Genomic DNA, 15,167 nt, shown 5'->3' on the forward strand with positions numbered 1-15,167 from the left:
CGCAGGAGAATGCTGCTTACTAACTGACGGTGATGCTGCTGCGCCAAACCCCGAATTTGCCGAATTTATTCACAGAACACCCCGAACTCGCTGAATTTGGCTCCCCATTTTCCCGCCTTTTTTGAGTTTGGTTCCATCCGAACTAAGAACCGCCGAATCAGGGGAAATTCAGCTATTTTTCGGTTCGGGACGAACTGAATCGACAGCCCTATTTCTCCTGTAATGCAACAGCACACAGGAGTTGTAAATAACTCAGTACACTTTCTAACATCTGTTTGTGTAGATCACTGTTTCCCAACCAGGGGTCCATGGACCCCCAGGGGTCCGCGAGAACTAAATTAAGGTCCGCGAAACAAAGTTATAAACCCATAATAAATTAATATTTTCAATTAAAAGTTTCTATTATAAAAATATATATTCAAATATTATTCTAAGTTTAATGTTTAACTAACAGTTATGATTAAAGTTTATTTTCAAATTCTCAGAATTTTTATTTTGAACCTTGGTGTCCCTGCACCGAACAAAAAAGTCCTAGTGGTCCCTGGTCAAAAAAAGGTTGGGAACCACTGTAGATGCTTGAGACAGGAGATACAGATAGGAGGGCAGTCAAAGTAAATAATAAAACAAGGACACTTGCACTTCCCATTTGAGCCCTGGGGTTGAAATACTCTCTCATGGTTAGCAAAACCCCTCAACAATCCCTGAGGATACATATGGAAAGACCTCCCCAGGATACTTACCAACCTGCTATATCCCTAGCTAATAAATGCCTGTAAAACTGCTGGAGAGCAGATTAAATGCCAATAAACTTGGTATAAGATAATCAATTCACCTGCCTCACCAATCTAAAGAGAGCTCTGGGAGCAAAACTATGCTCCAACATTTACACCATTGGGGACAGTCTGTGAGCCCTAAATGATGGCATGCCACATTGCAAAAAAAAGAAAAAAGAAAAAAAAGTGAATGAGATATAAGTGCTGAGAGGTGGGAGGTGCACTCCTGCTGAGAAGATGAAAGGAGGGATGGATGGCAACGTCAGCAGGCAAGAACAATGAACCAAACACAGTAACTGCAACTGAAAGCCTTGGAAGGGTCATATTCTGTAGCAGCCCAACTGGGAATGAGAGGAAGCAAACAAAACTGAAGTTGCAAAGTGAGAGGAAAAGCGTGTGCACCTTGATAGTAGTATCTGTTCTGAAGGGCTAGCCAGGGAACATCCTCTGGCATATTTAAATTGCTAGCTAATGGATGTAATTTGCCCAGCACTGGAATCCCATTAAGGTTACATCTCACTCTCTCACTCTCTTCAAAATATTCTCCATCTTGTTTTCTCCAATTAGCTTAGACTGGGCACAACACAAATGGTGCACATTTATGGACATGCTTTGCTCGCCTCTGTCTCCATTACCTTCAACCATTATTATTTTTTTACATCTGGCACCTGAAGTATGTCCATGGAGCCTTATGGCCTTGCACGTGTGTGTTTGGGTGTGTGTGTCTGTGTGTTTGGGGGGAAGGGAAAGGAGTTTACCATCCCCCCCAAGTTTTCATTTAATTTCTTGGAGCTGGGTTAAGAGAGGAGGACATAACAGAATCACATATAAATACATCCCATCATATCACTATAATAGTTGGATGGTGGCAAGCAACATAAACATGAAGAGAACAAAGGCTGTTTTCCCTCATAAATATACATGATGACTCACAATATGGAGGCAAGGAGAATATATTTATATTCAAAGCTCAGTGTTCAGATACACTGAGCACTTGCCCAGGTCACAGGGCCTTGGTATTGTCAGATCTGTATCTCTGGTCAATATACAAATAACCACTGAAATGATTCACCTCAGAAGTCCAAGCTTCTGAGAAGTCCAGAACTGTAGCAGCCATAATCTACCATTCAGCAGTCAGTAAACCCCTCTCCATATAGCCCTTTCCCTTAGGTGAACTGGTGTCAAGCATGGGAGTAGAGAACAAAACATTCACCCACATTACAATAGGTTGCCAGACATTTACTGATGGAGGGTGGAGATGGTGAAGGAAGCTGTGGCAGCTGTTCCAACCTTGCCAGGCTCTACTGGACTGGGTGTGCTGCTGACACCTAGGAAGGCATGGTTTCAATGGGCCTACCACCTGGAGGGCAGACTGCCCTGCTGTGTCAATTGGTAGGGGCAGAGCTGAATTCTGCTGCATGCAGGCTGCTCCAGGCAGGCTCTTCCAGCTGGCTCTGTCCTCTTCACCTGTGCTATGTTTGGGGGTACTGGGGCTGCCCCCAGACACAAGAATTGGCTATCAAGTTAAAATTAGACTTCATGGATCATATTTCCATGACTCTCACAAAGCATCTTCCCAGACTGAAAGAATCCAAGGGCACCTTCATTTATTTTGAAGAGCTAGGGAAAGACTTGAACACTTCTTCTAAAGGAAGTCATCTGTCAGTCACTAGCACTTGGGTTTGACAGGAGGGAACCAATAGAATGACAGACGTCCAGGTTATTCACATGAGCATGACGTTTGTATGCCAAAAGGCAGTGAGCAGAGAATGTATAAATAAGTGAGCGTTAGTACTTGTGGAGAAAAACCTTTCATTAATTTTCATGGGCATACATTTATTAACCTAGTAATCAGAAGTGGTACAAATCCTCTCTAAAGAAATTCAGTATTATCAGATTGGCATTCTTAAATTTTGTCATATGTTTCTTGAGTTTCCACAGATTTTCCTAACTGGAATACTTTATCCTGGTTACAGCATTTACTCCTTACTCCAGAGTAACCCCCTCCCCAAGATTTCAGTTACATTGCAAATTTGTCTTTCATTTGCCTTCCACAAAGCTCTCATTCTCCCCACCTAGTGTTCTATTTCATAATAGCACAAAATACAGGTTTTTCCTTTTTGCCAAAGACAAAATTGGATACATCAGGAGAAAAGGTTCACTAACACACTCACTTTTCCTTTTGAAAACTCAAAAAGAACTTGATCCCCAAAGCAGGAATGAAGTTTTCACATAGTATGCCCCTTGTGAAAAAAACCTCTGTTGAAAGATGCATGCATTTTTAATAAGCAATGTTTCCAAAAAATGTTTCCCTCCCTTTCCCACAAACTATCACTTACGAGGAGGCAGTGAACTGGGTTTCCTCTCAGATCTGTGTCCGGGGCCTGCAGCAAGTGCCAGTCTCGTCCTTTATTGTATGTGATGAAAGTTTTCACTTGGTTGTCAATCTTCTTGTTAGCCAAGAACATTCCCTTTATCCCTGCTACCTAGGAAAAATTGACATGGCTGAAAAATAGACCAATTTGACGCAGACTGTGTGCACATTGTTACCTGTCAAATCAAGCTTGGGGATATGGTGCACAGCCTGTATACATAGCAAACTCTAAGGTGGAAAATGCATCAAAGGAGCCCTTATTAGTGCTGGTTGAGGGAGTAAAATAAAGTACTGCTGTGGATTCAAAGCGTATGGAGGAGGTTTTCTGCTGTGGAACCCTAGAAAACCTAAACCCGTGTAATGGGTTGGAAGTAGCTTCTTCTTGATGGCAAAACTCTCAGCCATGACACATAAAATTGAACAATGGTAATTAATTTAGCTATCTGGGAGTACATACTGAAGCAAATTTTGTGCAAAATTGGTAGTTCTGGTTTGGGCAAAGGTCTGAATTTTTTAAAGGGAAGAAGAAAGAGTTTAAATAAGGATACCAACTTTTCTCTAGTTGTGTACACATCCCTATGGTGTCTGCAGAAACAAAGTCATCTAATTGTTGTTCCATTAGATTTCCAATTCAAATTAAGTGAAAGGAATGACAAGGGTAAGACCTTCAGAAGTGGTACAAAGCTAGTTTACAGGTTTCAAAAGGACAATTTGCTTGGCTCTAAATCAAAGTGAAAGGGATTCAAAAAGCACCATGGAAAAACAACTTTGTTTTGTCAAACAAGCTTGGCTTTTTTCCATGTCCCGAAAATCAATAGTACAATATCTACAACAGCAGGAGACACAATCTGTCATTGTGCCAGCTCTTGGTTTTGCAGTGGGATGAGGAGGGAGGGGACCTTTGTCTTTCGGCTGGGTGTTTCTGGATCCTGCATCCTGCACTGCTTGCTTGGCAGGGGAGTACAAGAACTGAGACATAATGTTGCCCGTGGGTCCCTTTTATTCTCAGCAGTTATTGCCTAATTGGCACCCAACAGCATACTATTCTAACAGGAGAAAAACCTTGGACTTCCATTGTTAATGACTAGCTCAAGATCAGAACATCATAGGACATTCTTTCTTAATACATCTGGTAAGCAGTAGAGACAGAGGCTGTGGCGTGAGGCCAAAACTGCATCTCTGGTGGGCTCCGGCTGGTGATATCACTTGTATCTGGAGACTTTCCATAATCATGCAATTTTGTCAGGCAGGGGGGGTGGTAATGAAGTGGATGTCTGTGTTTCTTCTGAGAAAAGGTACTCATCAGCCATACACACACACCATTGCATTCACTTCAATGTTTTTCTTATATGTAATGAGGTACTGAGGTGAAAACCTGAAGCCACTCTATATCATTTTTTAAAACATTTTTGAACTGGGCCATAGAGAGTGGATAAAAAATTCCAGACAACAGAGATGGACAGGTGGGGGGTTGCTCTACAAACCTAAGAGAAGCCCTACATTTGTACAAAATCTGAAATCTTAAAAAAATATGGGAGGGGGGTTAAAACTTCCAAAATAACAGAAACAACATCTGTAAGTTTAAGAAATGAATGCCCACTGTGCTCTTGTAAGATTACATTCTGAGATCTTGATCACCATTTTGGGTGTCACTAAATAACCACAATAATATTGTTGAGCCTTCTAAACCTGTGTTTCTATAGATCAAAGGTGCATGGCAGGATTCACTGGAAAGCTAAAACAACCCTAGAAAAGGGTTATTTCCTGTTGTATCCTCTGATGAAGAAAGGACTTGATGGGACCAGACCTGGGAACAACCACCAGGCGACTCACTAATACACACTTTAAACAATTGGCCAGGTCCAGCAGTGGCCATTCTGCAACCCACCAGGGCAACTCAGTGTTAAGAAACTTGGCCGGGCCAAATGGCAACCAGCATATGACCCACCCAGTGACTCACTAACAACTTGTACAAGTTGGCTTGGCCAAGCGGTGGCCACCAAACAACACACACAGATTCCCCAGGTAACTTGGGTGTGGGGAGTGGGACACAGAGGAAAATGAGATACCATCCACAAGTCTTTGTGGGTTACCCCAGCCTGTATACTCTTGCCTCTTCTCCACTAGAAGTTTTCAAACTTATGAGCAGATTCCCCCCTCCTCTGGAAAAGTGAAGATTTCTCTCTAGCTATACACTTTTTAATCGCAGCCTTTCTCCAAGGAGTTTGGTGGCATCTATTTTCCCACCTCCCTCATTTTATTTTCACCACTGTCCTTTGTAGTAGGTTTGGCTGAGTTCACACAGTGAGTTTAATGGCTGTGTGGGAATTTGAACCTGGATCTGCCAAAGCTGTGCTTCACACAGAAAAAACACACAACTTATTTTAAAAGAGCAGTAAACATATCATATATAACTCAACTCAGTATATTCAAACACAGTACATATACATATAAATATAAATCTGAGATTCCATAGGCTTTATTAGACACCTATGCAGTACAGAACTGGGGGGGGGGGTGGAAATTCGACACATGGAAGTGAAATTCTACAGTATTCACAAATCAGTATTTAAGATAAGAGGATGAAAAGGGAATTAGCATTGGGTGACATTTCTCTTGCTTTTTCTTCAGCACATTTGGTTAAAAAAGAAAGCAAGGGACACTTTAATGAAGAGAATTCTAAGAATATAAAGATAATTTCCTCCACAAGTACACTGGTTTCATTCTTATAAGTGACATTTTGTAACGAAAACAGAAAAAGGTGCACCAGAGATAAATTAGAGCAAGCGTTTCAATAGCAATTCAACTGTACATCCCTATGGTGCCTGACTGTTGACTATCCTGTGTATCACCCTCTCCTGGGGTGCTGTTTCCATATAGAATCTAAAAACTATATGTTACAATGTTCATTGTTAGTAGTGGTTATGTTAAGCCTTGGAAATTGAAACATGTAGGCTGAGGACACCAGAATAAAAAGTTCTAATTCATATCAAGCCATGAAAAAGTTAACTGTAAAGAACCCTTGCTTCATAGTCAACAACTTGTGGGTTGTAACAAGGGTTGCCAACCTCCAGGTACTAGCTGGAGAACTCCTGCTATTACAACTGATCTCCAGCTGATAGAGATCAGTTCCCTTGGAGAAAATTGCTGCTTTGGCAAGTGGACTCTATGGCATTGAAGTCCTTCCCCTCCCCAAACCCCATCTTTTTCAGGCTCCACCCCAAAAACCTCCAGGTATTTCCCAACCTAGAGCTGGCAACCCTAGTAATAACTGCAGGGATAGTGATTTTAAAAACAAAATGTGGGGAGGGGAGAGCTTGATCCTGAAAGTACACGGAATACCATTTAAACAACAGTCCCACTCCCAAACACACACTGGCCATTTACAGCATGGGTAGAGCTAAATATGATTCAAGACTGAGGAAATAGTCTAAAAGAGGAAAGGAGAGTGTGGTTGAGAATGGATAGCCTGTCTGTTAAAAAAATTCTACCAGTGTGGGTTTGAGGGACAGATGAATCCTCAATGGTCAAGCATGCCGTATCTTCTTTTCACTCTAGTTCTTAACAGAAGGGAACAGTCACTACAGATTGATGTAACAAGAATTATGGAACAGCCATGACGTGGCCATATATTTCATTATGGAATCGTCTCAGATAATGAAACTTATGTGATCTCTCTGTGTGTCACAGTTTTGGTACACCAATTAGTCGACCCAGCCTTGGTTTTAGGAAATAAGAAGATTGACCAACAGCTATGACTGTTTCTGAGATTATGTGTACATTTGTTTATTATCTACCACTACTGCTTTTCCTACCAATTAGGCTCTGATTACTCCACCCTCCCTTCCTAATTCATCTATGGATTTTCCTCCTATCGGTTCTTTATCTTCATTTACCCCTAAGAACTCATCATTCATAGCAATCCTACTGGGAGTCTTGCACTGGATGGCTTTCAGCTCGCTCTCAGCCAGAACAATCAGATTGAAGGGAACGCTTTGTGCCAGCCTTGGTGTCAGCCAATATTCTTTCTATCTAGGCAATCAGCAGATACGACATGACTGGTCTGATCGCATCAATTTCAATCCAGGCTGCTATGAACTGTCAGCCTAATAATACAGCAGTCTTTTGTCCAATTGCTCCCCCTTCTCTTGGGATATACGGCACCTTTACATAATGCAATGAAACCACTCCTCAACCTGATGGTAATAGGAGGCAACAGCCTTTTCTGTGGCCTGCCAGAGTGATACAGGGATTAATAGTTCCCCCACCCCCAAAGAAATCTTTTTCTGTGTAGTCAGGAAATGGCATGCCCATTCCTCCACAATCTGTCTGCTTTTAAACAGTGGATGTTCAGGCTTTGTGAATGGTTGTCTCGAGGTGCTTGCCAGTCAGAGACATTCAAAGCCAAATATCAAAGTCAAACTCAATCCCCTAAATGGCTTCAGATTCAAGTGGACAGCACAGAGAATCCTCTTGAGGCAGCATTTTGAAACTCCAGTGGCATTTTTCTGTATAGCTAGCTTGGCCAATTAGCCATCTGTGGTAAGTATGCTAGATTGATTATCCGGCCTTCAGTGGCCCTACCAAACTGTGGTAAAACTTTTGCTCTCACTTGTAAGGAAAAGGACACTTCCATGCTGTATAAGCTGGAAGAAGTCCATATTTCAATACTAAATTTCTCTGTGGGTTTGTATGTAATGTTCCAGTTATCCCTTAATGCAGGGTACCTGAAAGTGAAAACCCCTTATCCTGTATGGATCAGATTTATTATTTATATCCTATCTTTCTTCCCCCATGGAACTCAAAGAGGGTATACAGATGATTCCCAGTTGAGTTCCCATACAGAAACTGATCAGATCTGTAACTACTTATCATCAGCAAAGTAGGAGTGTGCACTTCATAAAATGTTATATTAATTTCAGATCTGAATTGTGGTAAGGGCACATTTTTGTTATCCTGCCAATCAATTGATTTCAGTGGGTTTGGGTTGGAATTAGTCTTCCAGGGATTGCACTGTGTGTCTTCCACAGATGCCCTCTCTTGGCACTTCGATTGAATTTGTTCAGTTTCAGAGATTGTAAAATGAAATAACTGTTAAGCTTAAACTGCTTAGAGGTTTGCAAATCAAAAACAACATCTTTGAATGGCCTGGTGTAATAAATTCTTGGTGTCTCCACTCCTTCTCAGAAAACAGCCCTCTTGTCCTGCCTTACCTAGGGGTGTTCCTGTGTATATATAAGAATGGTTGCTATTGTCACATACCTCATAGAGGTCTATCATCACATTGCCCTCCAGGTCTTGGCTGCTCTTGACATTTTCCAAAGCCAGGGTGAAGTAAACCCCTCGGGTATCAGAGATGTAAAGATTGTATGTATCATTCTGGTTCCACTCCTGAACTGCAGCAAACACCTGATTCTCATCCGTGCTGATAACGTGCATGTCCTAGGGGGAAAGTGCAAACAAATATCACTCTTAAGCATCTCCTTTGTCTCCACTTCAAGGGCAGGGCAGGGCAATCTTCTTGGAGAAAAGCAGAGATTCATTAAGAAGTCTAATCAGAAACCAAAGCCGATATACTTGCAAGTGCACATGCATATTTTACACATCCTCTCCTCTGCAAATATATGCAGATCAAGAATGGACTTAGGACTTGTTAAATGAACATTTACACTGGCAATAGCAATGTACAATGGCAGCGGAAGATAGGCACATTTGCTACAGTAAATATATAATATTTATTCTGTCCTTGTCCTTCATAAAAGTGAGAAAATTCTACAATTAGGAATCACTGAGTATTATGGATATGAGAAGGGGACCATAAGGGAACAGAGGTTGTCGGTTTTATATGTGACTTGGTCATCCTTCTAGTAGACCTAGTGTTGCCAGGCGCCTGGTGGGGTGGGGAATCCCCCGCTTTGGGCTCCCTCCCCCCAGCAGCATTCAGCTAGCCAAAGGGGGACTTACCAGTGGTAAATGTAGGCCTCATCCTGGGCACCACTGACGCTATGATGTCACTTCTGGATGTCATCACATCACCACCATCGTGGAAAATGCGCTGGTATTTAGGCAAAATTCTACGATAAAACCACTTCTACCATAGAGTTTTTGCCCAAATATCAGAGCATCTCCCACAATGTCATCAACATGATGATGTCACTTCCGGAAGTAATATTGTCGCATCAGCTCCAGCCTCCCTCTGCAGTTGGTAAGTCCCTCCCATCCCTTGCCAGATGCCGGGGACGGGGACCTGGCAACCCTAAGGAGCCCCCTTATATACACTGTAGCACCTGGGACCTGGATATGGAAGGAAGGGAACTAATGTATCATTAATGGTGAATTAACAGTGTTGAGTCCCCCTGCCCCAACAGAAATACAAAAACCCTATGCTGAGTTACTCTAGTCAAGACTAGAGTGAATATAGGATTGCACTGTTTATGAACAACTATGAAACACATAGATCTCCAACATAAAAGAATATTACATATAAAAGGTATTTCTTTTCAGATTTTCTGTGTTTTAAAGTTTCTGTTTTATAAATTACTGATCTAATCAATTGTGCTGAAGATTAAAACTGCAGCCAGCTATTAGTGATGTTGATATTAGTAAACCGTAATTTTTTAATTATTTGCACTATGCAGTTCACAAAATTTCCTGTGAGGGTCTCTGTCTTTGTGTCTCTGCTTTCCATCACCTGCTGTGTTATCAGTGAACTCGTAAAAGCAGTTCACACCTTCTGGTCTCAGGCGCCAGGCCTGATGGCCCATGTATCTTCCCCCCCCCCGCTGTTCTTCCTGCCAGTACTCCCTCAGGCCGATGCGGCCTTGGAAGTGTGATAGCCGCCCAGACTTCCTGGGATCTGTCTGATGTTTTGTATTATGCCAAGCTTGTAACTTCCCATAACAATAAGTGTGAACCCCAGTGCCCCAGTGCCCTGGAGTCAATATATTCTGTAAACCCGTATAGCCCCTCACTTGCAACTTTCTACCTGTGCCTGTCTCATCTCCTGAAGGCTTCAATAAATCGATTGTTTCTGTATCAACGTCTGAGCAACTGATTTGGAGAAGCAAACTCAGAGAGGGGGATCTCTCACATTAAGTTGCAAGTCCTTGCCTCTCGGACTGCAGCTGTACCGCTTTGGACAGAATGTCAGCCGACGAGGACACCACCCCTAACCCCGATGCCCCCAAGGAACCGGACGAGCCGGAGAAGCCGGACCCTAAAGAGGAGGGAGCCAAGCCAAAGAAACCGAAGGGTCGCGCCCCCGACCAAGATCGGGACGGACGTCCCCGGGGGCTCACTTATTGGCTGGACTCTCCCAAGGGCTGGTCGCTCTCGCGGACTGCGGCGAAGGATCGCCGGTTGGCCTTCCCCAGCACGGGACTCGAAGGGGACCCGGCCCGCAAAGAGGCCCTCATGGAGGAAGAACGAAAACAGTGGCAGGAAGACCGCCGGGCTATGCAGGAGCAGATGGAGATCATGCAACGCGTAATGGGTGAGATGGCCACGACCCTAGATGCGCTGAAATTGCAACCTCCAGCCGGTGCTCCCCCAGACGGGGCGCCAGTAGTTCCGCCCGCAACCCCTGCCCCCCCGGCCCGTCGGGACCTGAAAGTCACGTATGACGGGTCGGGAGACCAGTTGACCTTTTTTATGGTCCAAGTAGACATTTTTATGCGGGAACAAGGCCGAACCTTCGTTTCTGAGGAGTCCCGGGTGCAGTACGTGGCTTCCTTACTGCAAGGGGAGGCGGCTGCCTGGATGGTGTTGCAGTATGAACTCCGCTCGCCGGTGCTGCGAACCCTGGACGAGTTCATGGTAGCACTCCGAAACCGTTTTGAGGACCCGACTCTAGGTGAGCGGGCTAAAGCCTCCCTGATGCAACTGCGCCAAGGGACTAAGTCGGTGGCGCAGTATGCAAGTGAGTTCCAGTCACTGGCTAGCCGAATTCTGGACTGGAGTGAGGCTACCTTGGTACAATGTTTCAGGGAGGGTCTCAACCCAGACCTCCAACATTGGGCCTTCATGCAAGGGAACCCCCCGGATGTGGAAGGTTGGGTTCGCCATGCTGCTGACATCGAGAATCGCAAACAACTCCTGAACTTGTCCAAGCAACGGATTGGGCGAGACCCCAGGCCCCGGGGTGACCGTGGCCGGGAACTCCGGCAAGGGGGTGGCGGGGTCCTCTCGGCCGCGGAACGCCGCAAGCGGTTCGAGGCCGGCGTCTGCCTGATCTGCGGGGGAAAGGGTCACTTTGCATCGCAATGCCCCTCTCGCTCAGGCCGTCCGACCCCTCCCCGCCAAACCCAGGCCGAGCCGACGAAACCGGCCGCCGACAGCCAGCCTCGCCGCAGAAGTGGACCACTGAGCCGGCGCTCCGGCGCACCCTCCGCTCTCCACGCACGTCCCCAGGATGGGGCATCCGACTCTACGGTCCCATCGGGGTCCCGGATTACAAATACCGTCTTTGATTCGGACGGCTCCCCGGAGGCCACTACCCCGTCCCCCTCTTCCAGCGAGGAGGAAGAGTGGGAACAGCCGGCAAAAAACGCCGTCGGTCTGCTGTAGAGGGGGCTCCGCAGCAGACCGTCCCTATCGTTGTGCAAGGAGCTCCACCGATGGTAAGCGCCCAAGAGGACAATGTATTTGTGCGTGTCCATCTGTCCCTACCCAAAGGGGGTCCCCCGTTAGAGGTCCCCGCGTTGGTCGACTCGGGGTGTGCCCGCACCATGATAAATGAGGAAACTGCCAAGAAGTTGGGTGTCCGGCGCAAGCGGCTTCCGGGACCCCTCCGTTTTTCCCAAATGGACGGGAGTGACTTTAAACGGGGCCCGGTGACCCACAGAACTGCAGCCGTGATTATGTCCGTGGGGGAACATTGGGAACGGTTGTATTTCACTATCGCCCCTATTGTAACCCCTGTGGTGTTAGGGATGAACTGGTTAAGGGGGCACAATCCCTCCATTGATTGGGTTAAACGGGTGCTTTCCTTCCCCGAAAACCCCTGTGGGTTGCATGACAAGGAACGGGTACTCAGGACTCCAGCCGCCGCACTGGTAGGGTCCCCCGCCCCAGTCTCTCCTCAATTACCCTCTGAGTACTCGCAATTTACTGATGTTTTTGATGTTAGAGAGTGCGACGAACTGCCTCCCCACAGAGAAACGGACTGTGCCATCGAGATTGTAGGGGAAGGCAAACTGTCTAAGGGAAAGGTTTACCCCATGAGCCCTAGTGAAAAGACAGTGTTGCGAGACTATCTGGATGTCAATCTGGCGAGGGGTTTCATACGCCCCTCCAAGGCTCCTTATTCAGCCCCAGCTTTCTTTGTAAAGAAAAAGACGGGAGATTTAAGACTGTGTATTGACTTTCGTAGACTGAACGCAGTCACCCAGTCTAATGCTTACCCCCTCCCTCTTATTCCTGACCTTCTAGCACAATTAAAGGAGGGCCGAATCTTCACCAAACTGGACTTGGTAGAAGCCTACCACCGCATTCGCATCAAAGAAGGAGATGAACCCAAAACGGCCTTTTCCAGTTGTTTTGGGATGTTTGAGTACCTAGTCATGCCGTTCGGACTTTCGGGGGCTCCGAGTGTCTTTATGCAATTAATTAATGAGGTTTTGCATGATTTACTGTTTCGGGGGGTGGTGGTATTTCTCGATGACATCCTTAATTACTCTGAAACCATGGAAGACCATGTGCGCCTAGTGCGAGAGGTGCTCCAGCGGCTGCGGGAGCACAAACTGTATGCTAAGGTGTCCAAATGTGAATTCCACCAACCCTCCATTACATTTCTGGGGTATGTGATCTCCCACCAAGGGTTGGAAATGGACCCCGCCAAGGTCCAGGCAGTGCGGGACTGGGAACCCCCCACTACCCGCCGCCAACTTCAGCAGTTTTTGGGGTTTGCCAATTTTTACCGGAACTTCATTCCTAACTTTGCCCAAGTTGCGCTTCCCCTCACTGCCCTGTTGCGTACCAAGGACAAGGGGGCTAGCGCCGCGCTTCCCTCAGCCCGTTTGCAATGGTCCCCCCAGTGCCAGCTAGCTTTTGAACGTTTGAAGCTACTTTTTTCATCCGAACCCGTTTTGGCTCACCCAGATTGCACCAAGCCTTTTGTGGTGCAAGTGGATGCCTCGGATGTAGCCATGGGCGGGGCCCTATTGCAGAGGGATGAGGGGGGACGGTTGAGACCATGCGCCTACTTCTCCAAGAAGTTTTCCCAGTCTGAAATCAACTGGGCCATTTGGGAGAAGGAGGCAGCAGCGGTCAAACATGCCCTTACCATATGGCGACACTTCTTGGAAGGGGCCGAACTGCCATTCGAAGTGTGTACCGATCACAAGAATCTTGAGGCCCTCAAGGGGGCTAGAAAACTCAATGCCAAACAGGTTCGGTGGGCCCAATTTTTCGCTAAGTTCCGGTTCACTCTCAGACATGTCCCTGGCAAAGAAAATGCCCTAGCCGACGCTTTGTCACGACTTCCCCAGTATCGCAACGATTTCGATCGCCCAGTCGACTCCCTGTTCACTCCCGAGCAGCGAGGGGAAGTTCCTAGCTTAGCCGTCACCACCCGGTCCCAAGCCCGACCACCGGAGACCCCCCCTACACTCAAAGGCATCCCGGAAGCCTTCCAACAGCGACTCCGGGACGCCTCCTTGCAGGAGGAGGAGCATCATCTCCTCCCCACTGGTCTGGAACGTACCAACACTTGGTGGGTGCAAGGGGGGAAACTGTACGTCCCCTCCTCTCTTCGCAAGGAAGTATTGGGACTTGTACATGGTGCCAGGCTAGCGGGTCATTTTGGTTTCATAAAAACGCTTCACCTGGTTCGAAGACAATTCTGGTGGCCCGGTATGAGATCTGATGTAGAGTTGTATGTGCGCAGCTGCCCCACCTGCGCCACAGCCAAGAAACGGATGGGAAAACCCCCAGGGCTTCTCAAACCGCTTGAGAGCCCCTCCCGTCCCTGGGAAGTCATCGCCATGGATTTTATCACCGACCTACCTCCGAGTCGGGGAAAAACGGTTCTTTGGGTTATCACAGACCTCTTTTCCAAACAGGTTCACTTCGTTCCATGTGCAGGCCTTCCTTCAGCCCAGGGCTTAGCTAAACTGTTCATCACACACGTCCTCAGGCTACACTCGATCCCGAGGAAGGTCCTCTCCGACAGGGGGGTCCAGTTTGTTGCCAAATTCTGGCGGGCCTTCCTAAAGTTAATGGGAGTGGAAGAGCAGGGCCTTTCTTCCGCCTATCACCCCCAAACGGATGGTCAAACAGAACGAGTAAATGCGGTGGTAGAATGTTATTTGCGTTGCTATGTAAATTTCCACCAGGACGACTGGGTCGACCTGCTGCCATTTGCCGAATATGCGTATAACAATGCGCCTCATTCCTCTACCGGCTTTAGTCCCTTCCAAGTTATATACGGGACGGATTTCGGCCCTTTCGGTTCTGCCCCCGTCTCGCCAGAGCTCCAGTCTACCCCTGACCTTCAGGAGTGGATTCAGGTGGTTAAATCCACCTGGCCATGGTTGCTCAAAAATCTGGAAAGGGCAAAAAGCAAGTACAAGGAACAAGCAGACAAACACCGGTCTCCGGGATGGGAACTCAAGGTGGGGGAGCAAGTCTATCTGTCCACCAAAAACCTCCGCTCTCTTCGCCCCTGCAAAAAACTGAGCGACCGTTATGTGGGACCTTTCCCCATTACCAGAGTAATCAACGAGGTTACTGTGGAACTGGACCTCCCAAAAACTCTGAAAGGAGTCCATCCAGTCTTTCATATAAGCCTCCTCAAACCCTATGTGGCAGCCCCCCAGTTCCACCCCCCTCCCGCACACGAGATTCCTACCGTAGTAGGAGGGGACACCCATTTGGAAATATCCAAGGTTTTAGACTCCAAATGGAAGAAAGGGAAACTGTTTTACTTTGTTCGCTGGAAAAACCTTGGCTCCGCTCATGACGAATGGGTGGCCGCACCCCACATGGCGGCTCCTCGCTTAGTCCGGGAATTCCACCTTGCT

At 46.6% G+C, this 15,167-nt stretch overlaps 1 protein-coding gene across 1 annotated transcript in view; it reads right to left on the minus strand.

Moving 5' to 3' along the window:
* Positions 1–15,167, minus strand: part of LOC130477365 (VPS10 domain-containing receptor SorCS1) — a 496,720-nt gene that overhangs the window by 98,713 nt on the left and 382,840 nt on the right. The window contains exons 9-10 of the mRNA XM_056849300.1: positions 8,410–8,589; positions 3,113–3,259 (exon numbers count right to left, since the gene is read on the minus strand). Of these exons, the coding sequence (XP_056705278.1) occupies positions 3,113–3,259; positions 8,410–8,589 (327 nt within the window). The remainder of the gene's footprint in view (positions 1–3,112; positions 3,260–8,409; positions 8,590–15,167) is intronic.

Source organism: Euleptes europaea, chromosome 5 (genome assembly GCF_029931775.1).
Source record: "Euleptes europaea isolate rEulEur1 chromosome 5, rEulEur1.hap1, whole genome shotgun sequence".
Lineage (NCBI taxonomy): Eukaryota > Metazoa > Chordata > Lepidosauria > Squamata > Sphaerodactylidae > Euleptes > Euleptes europaea.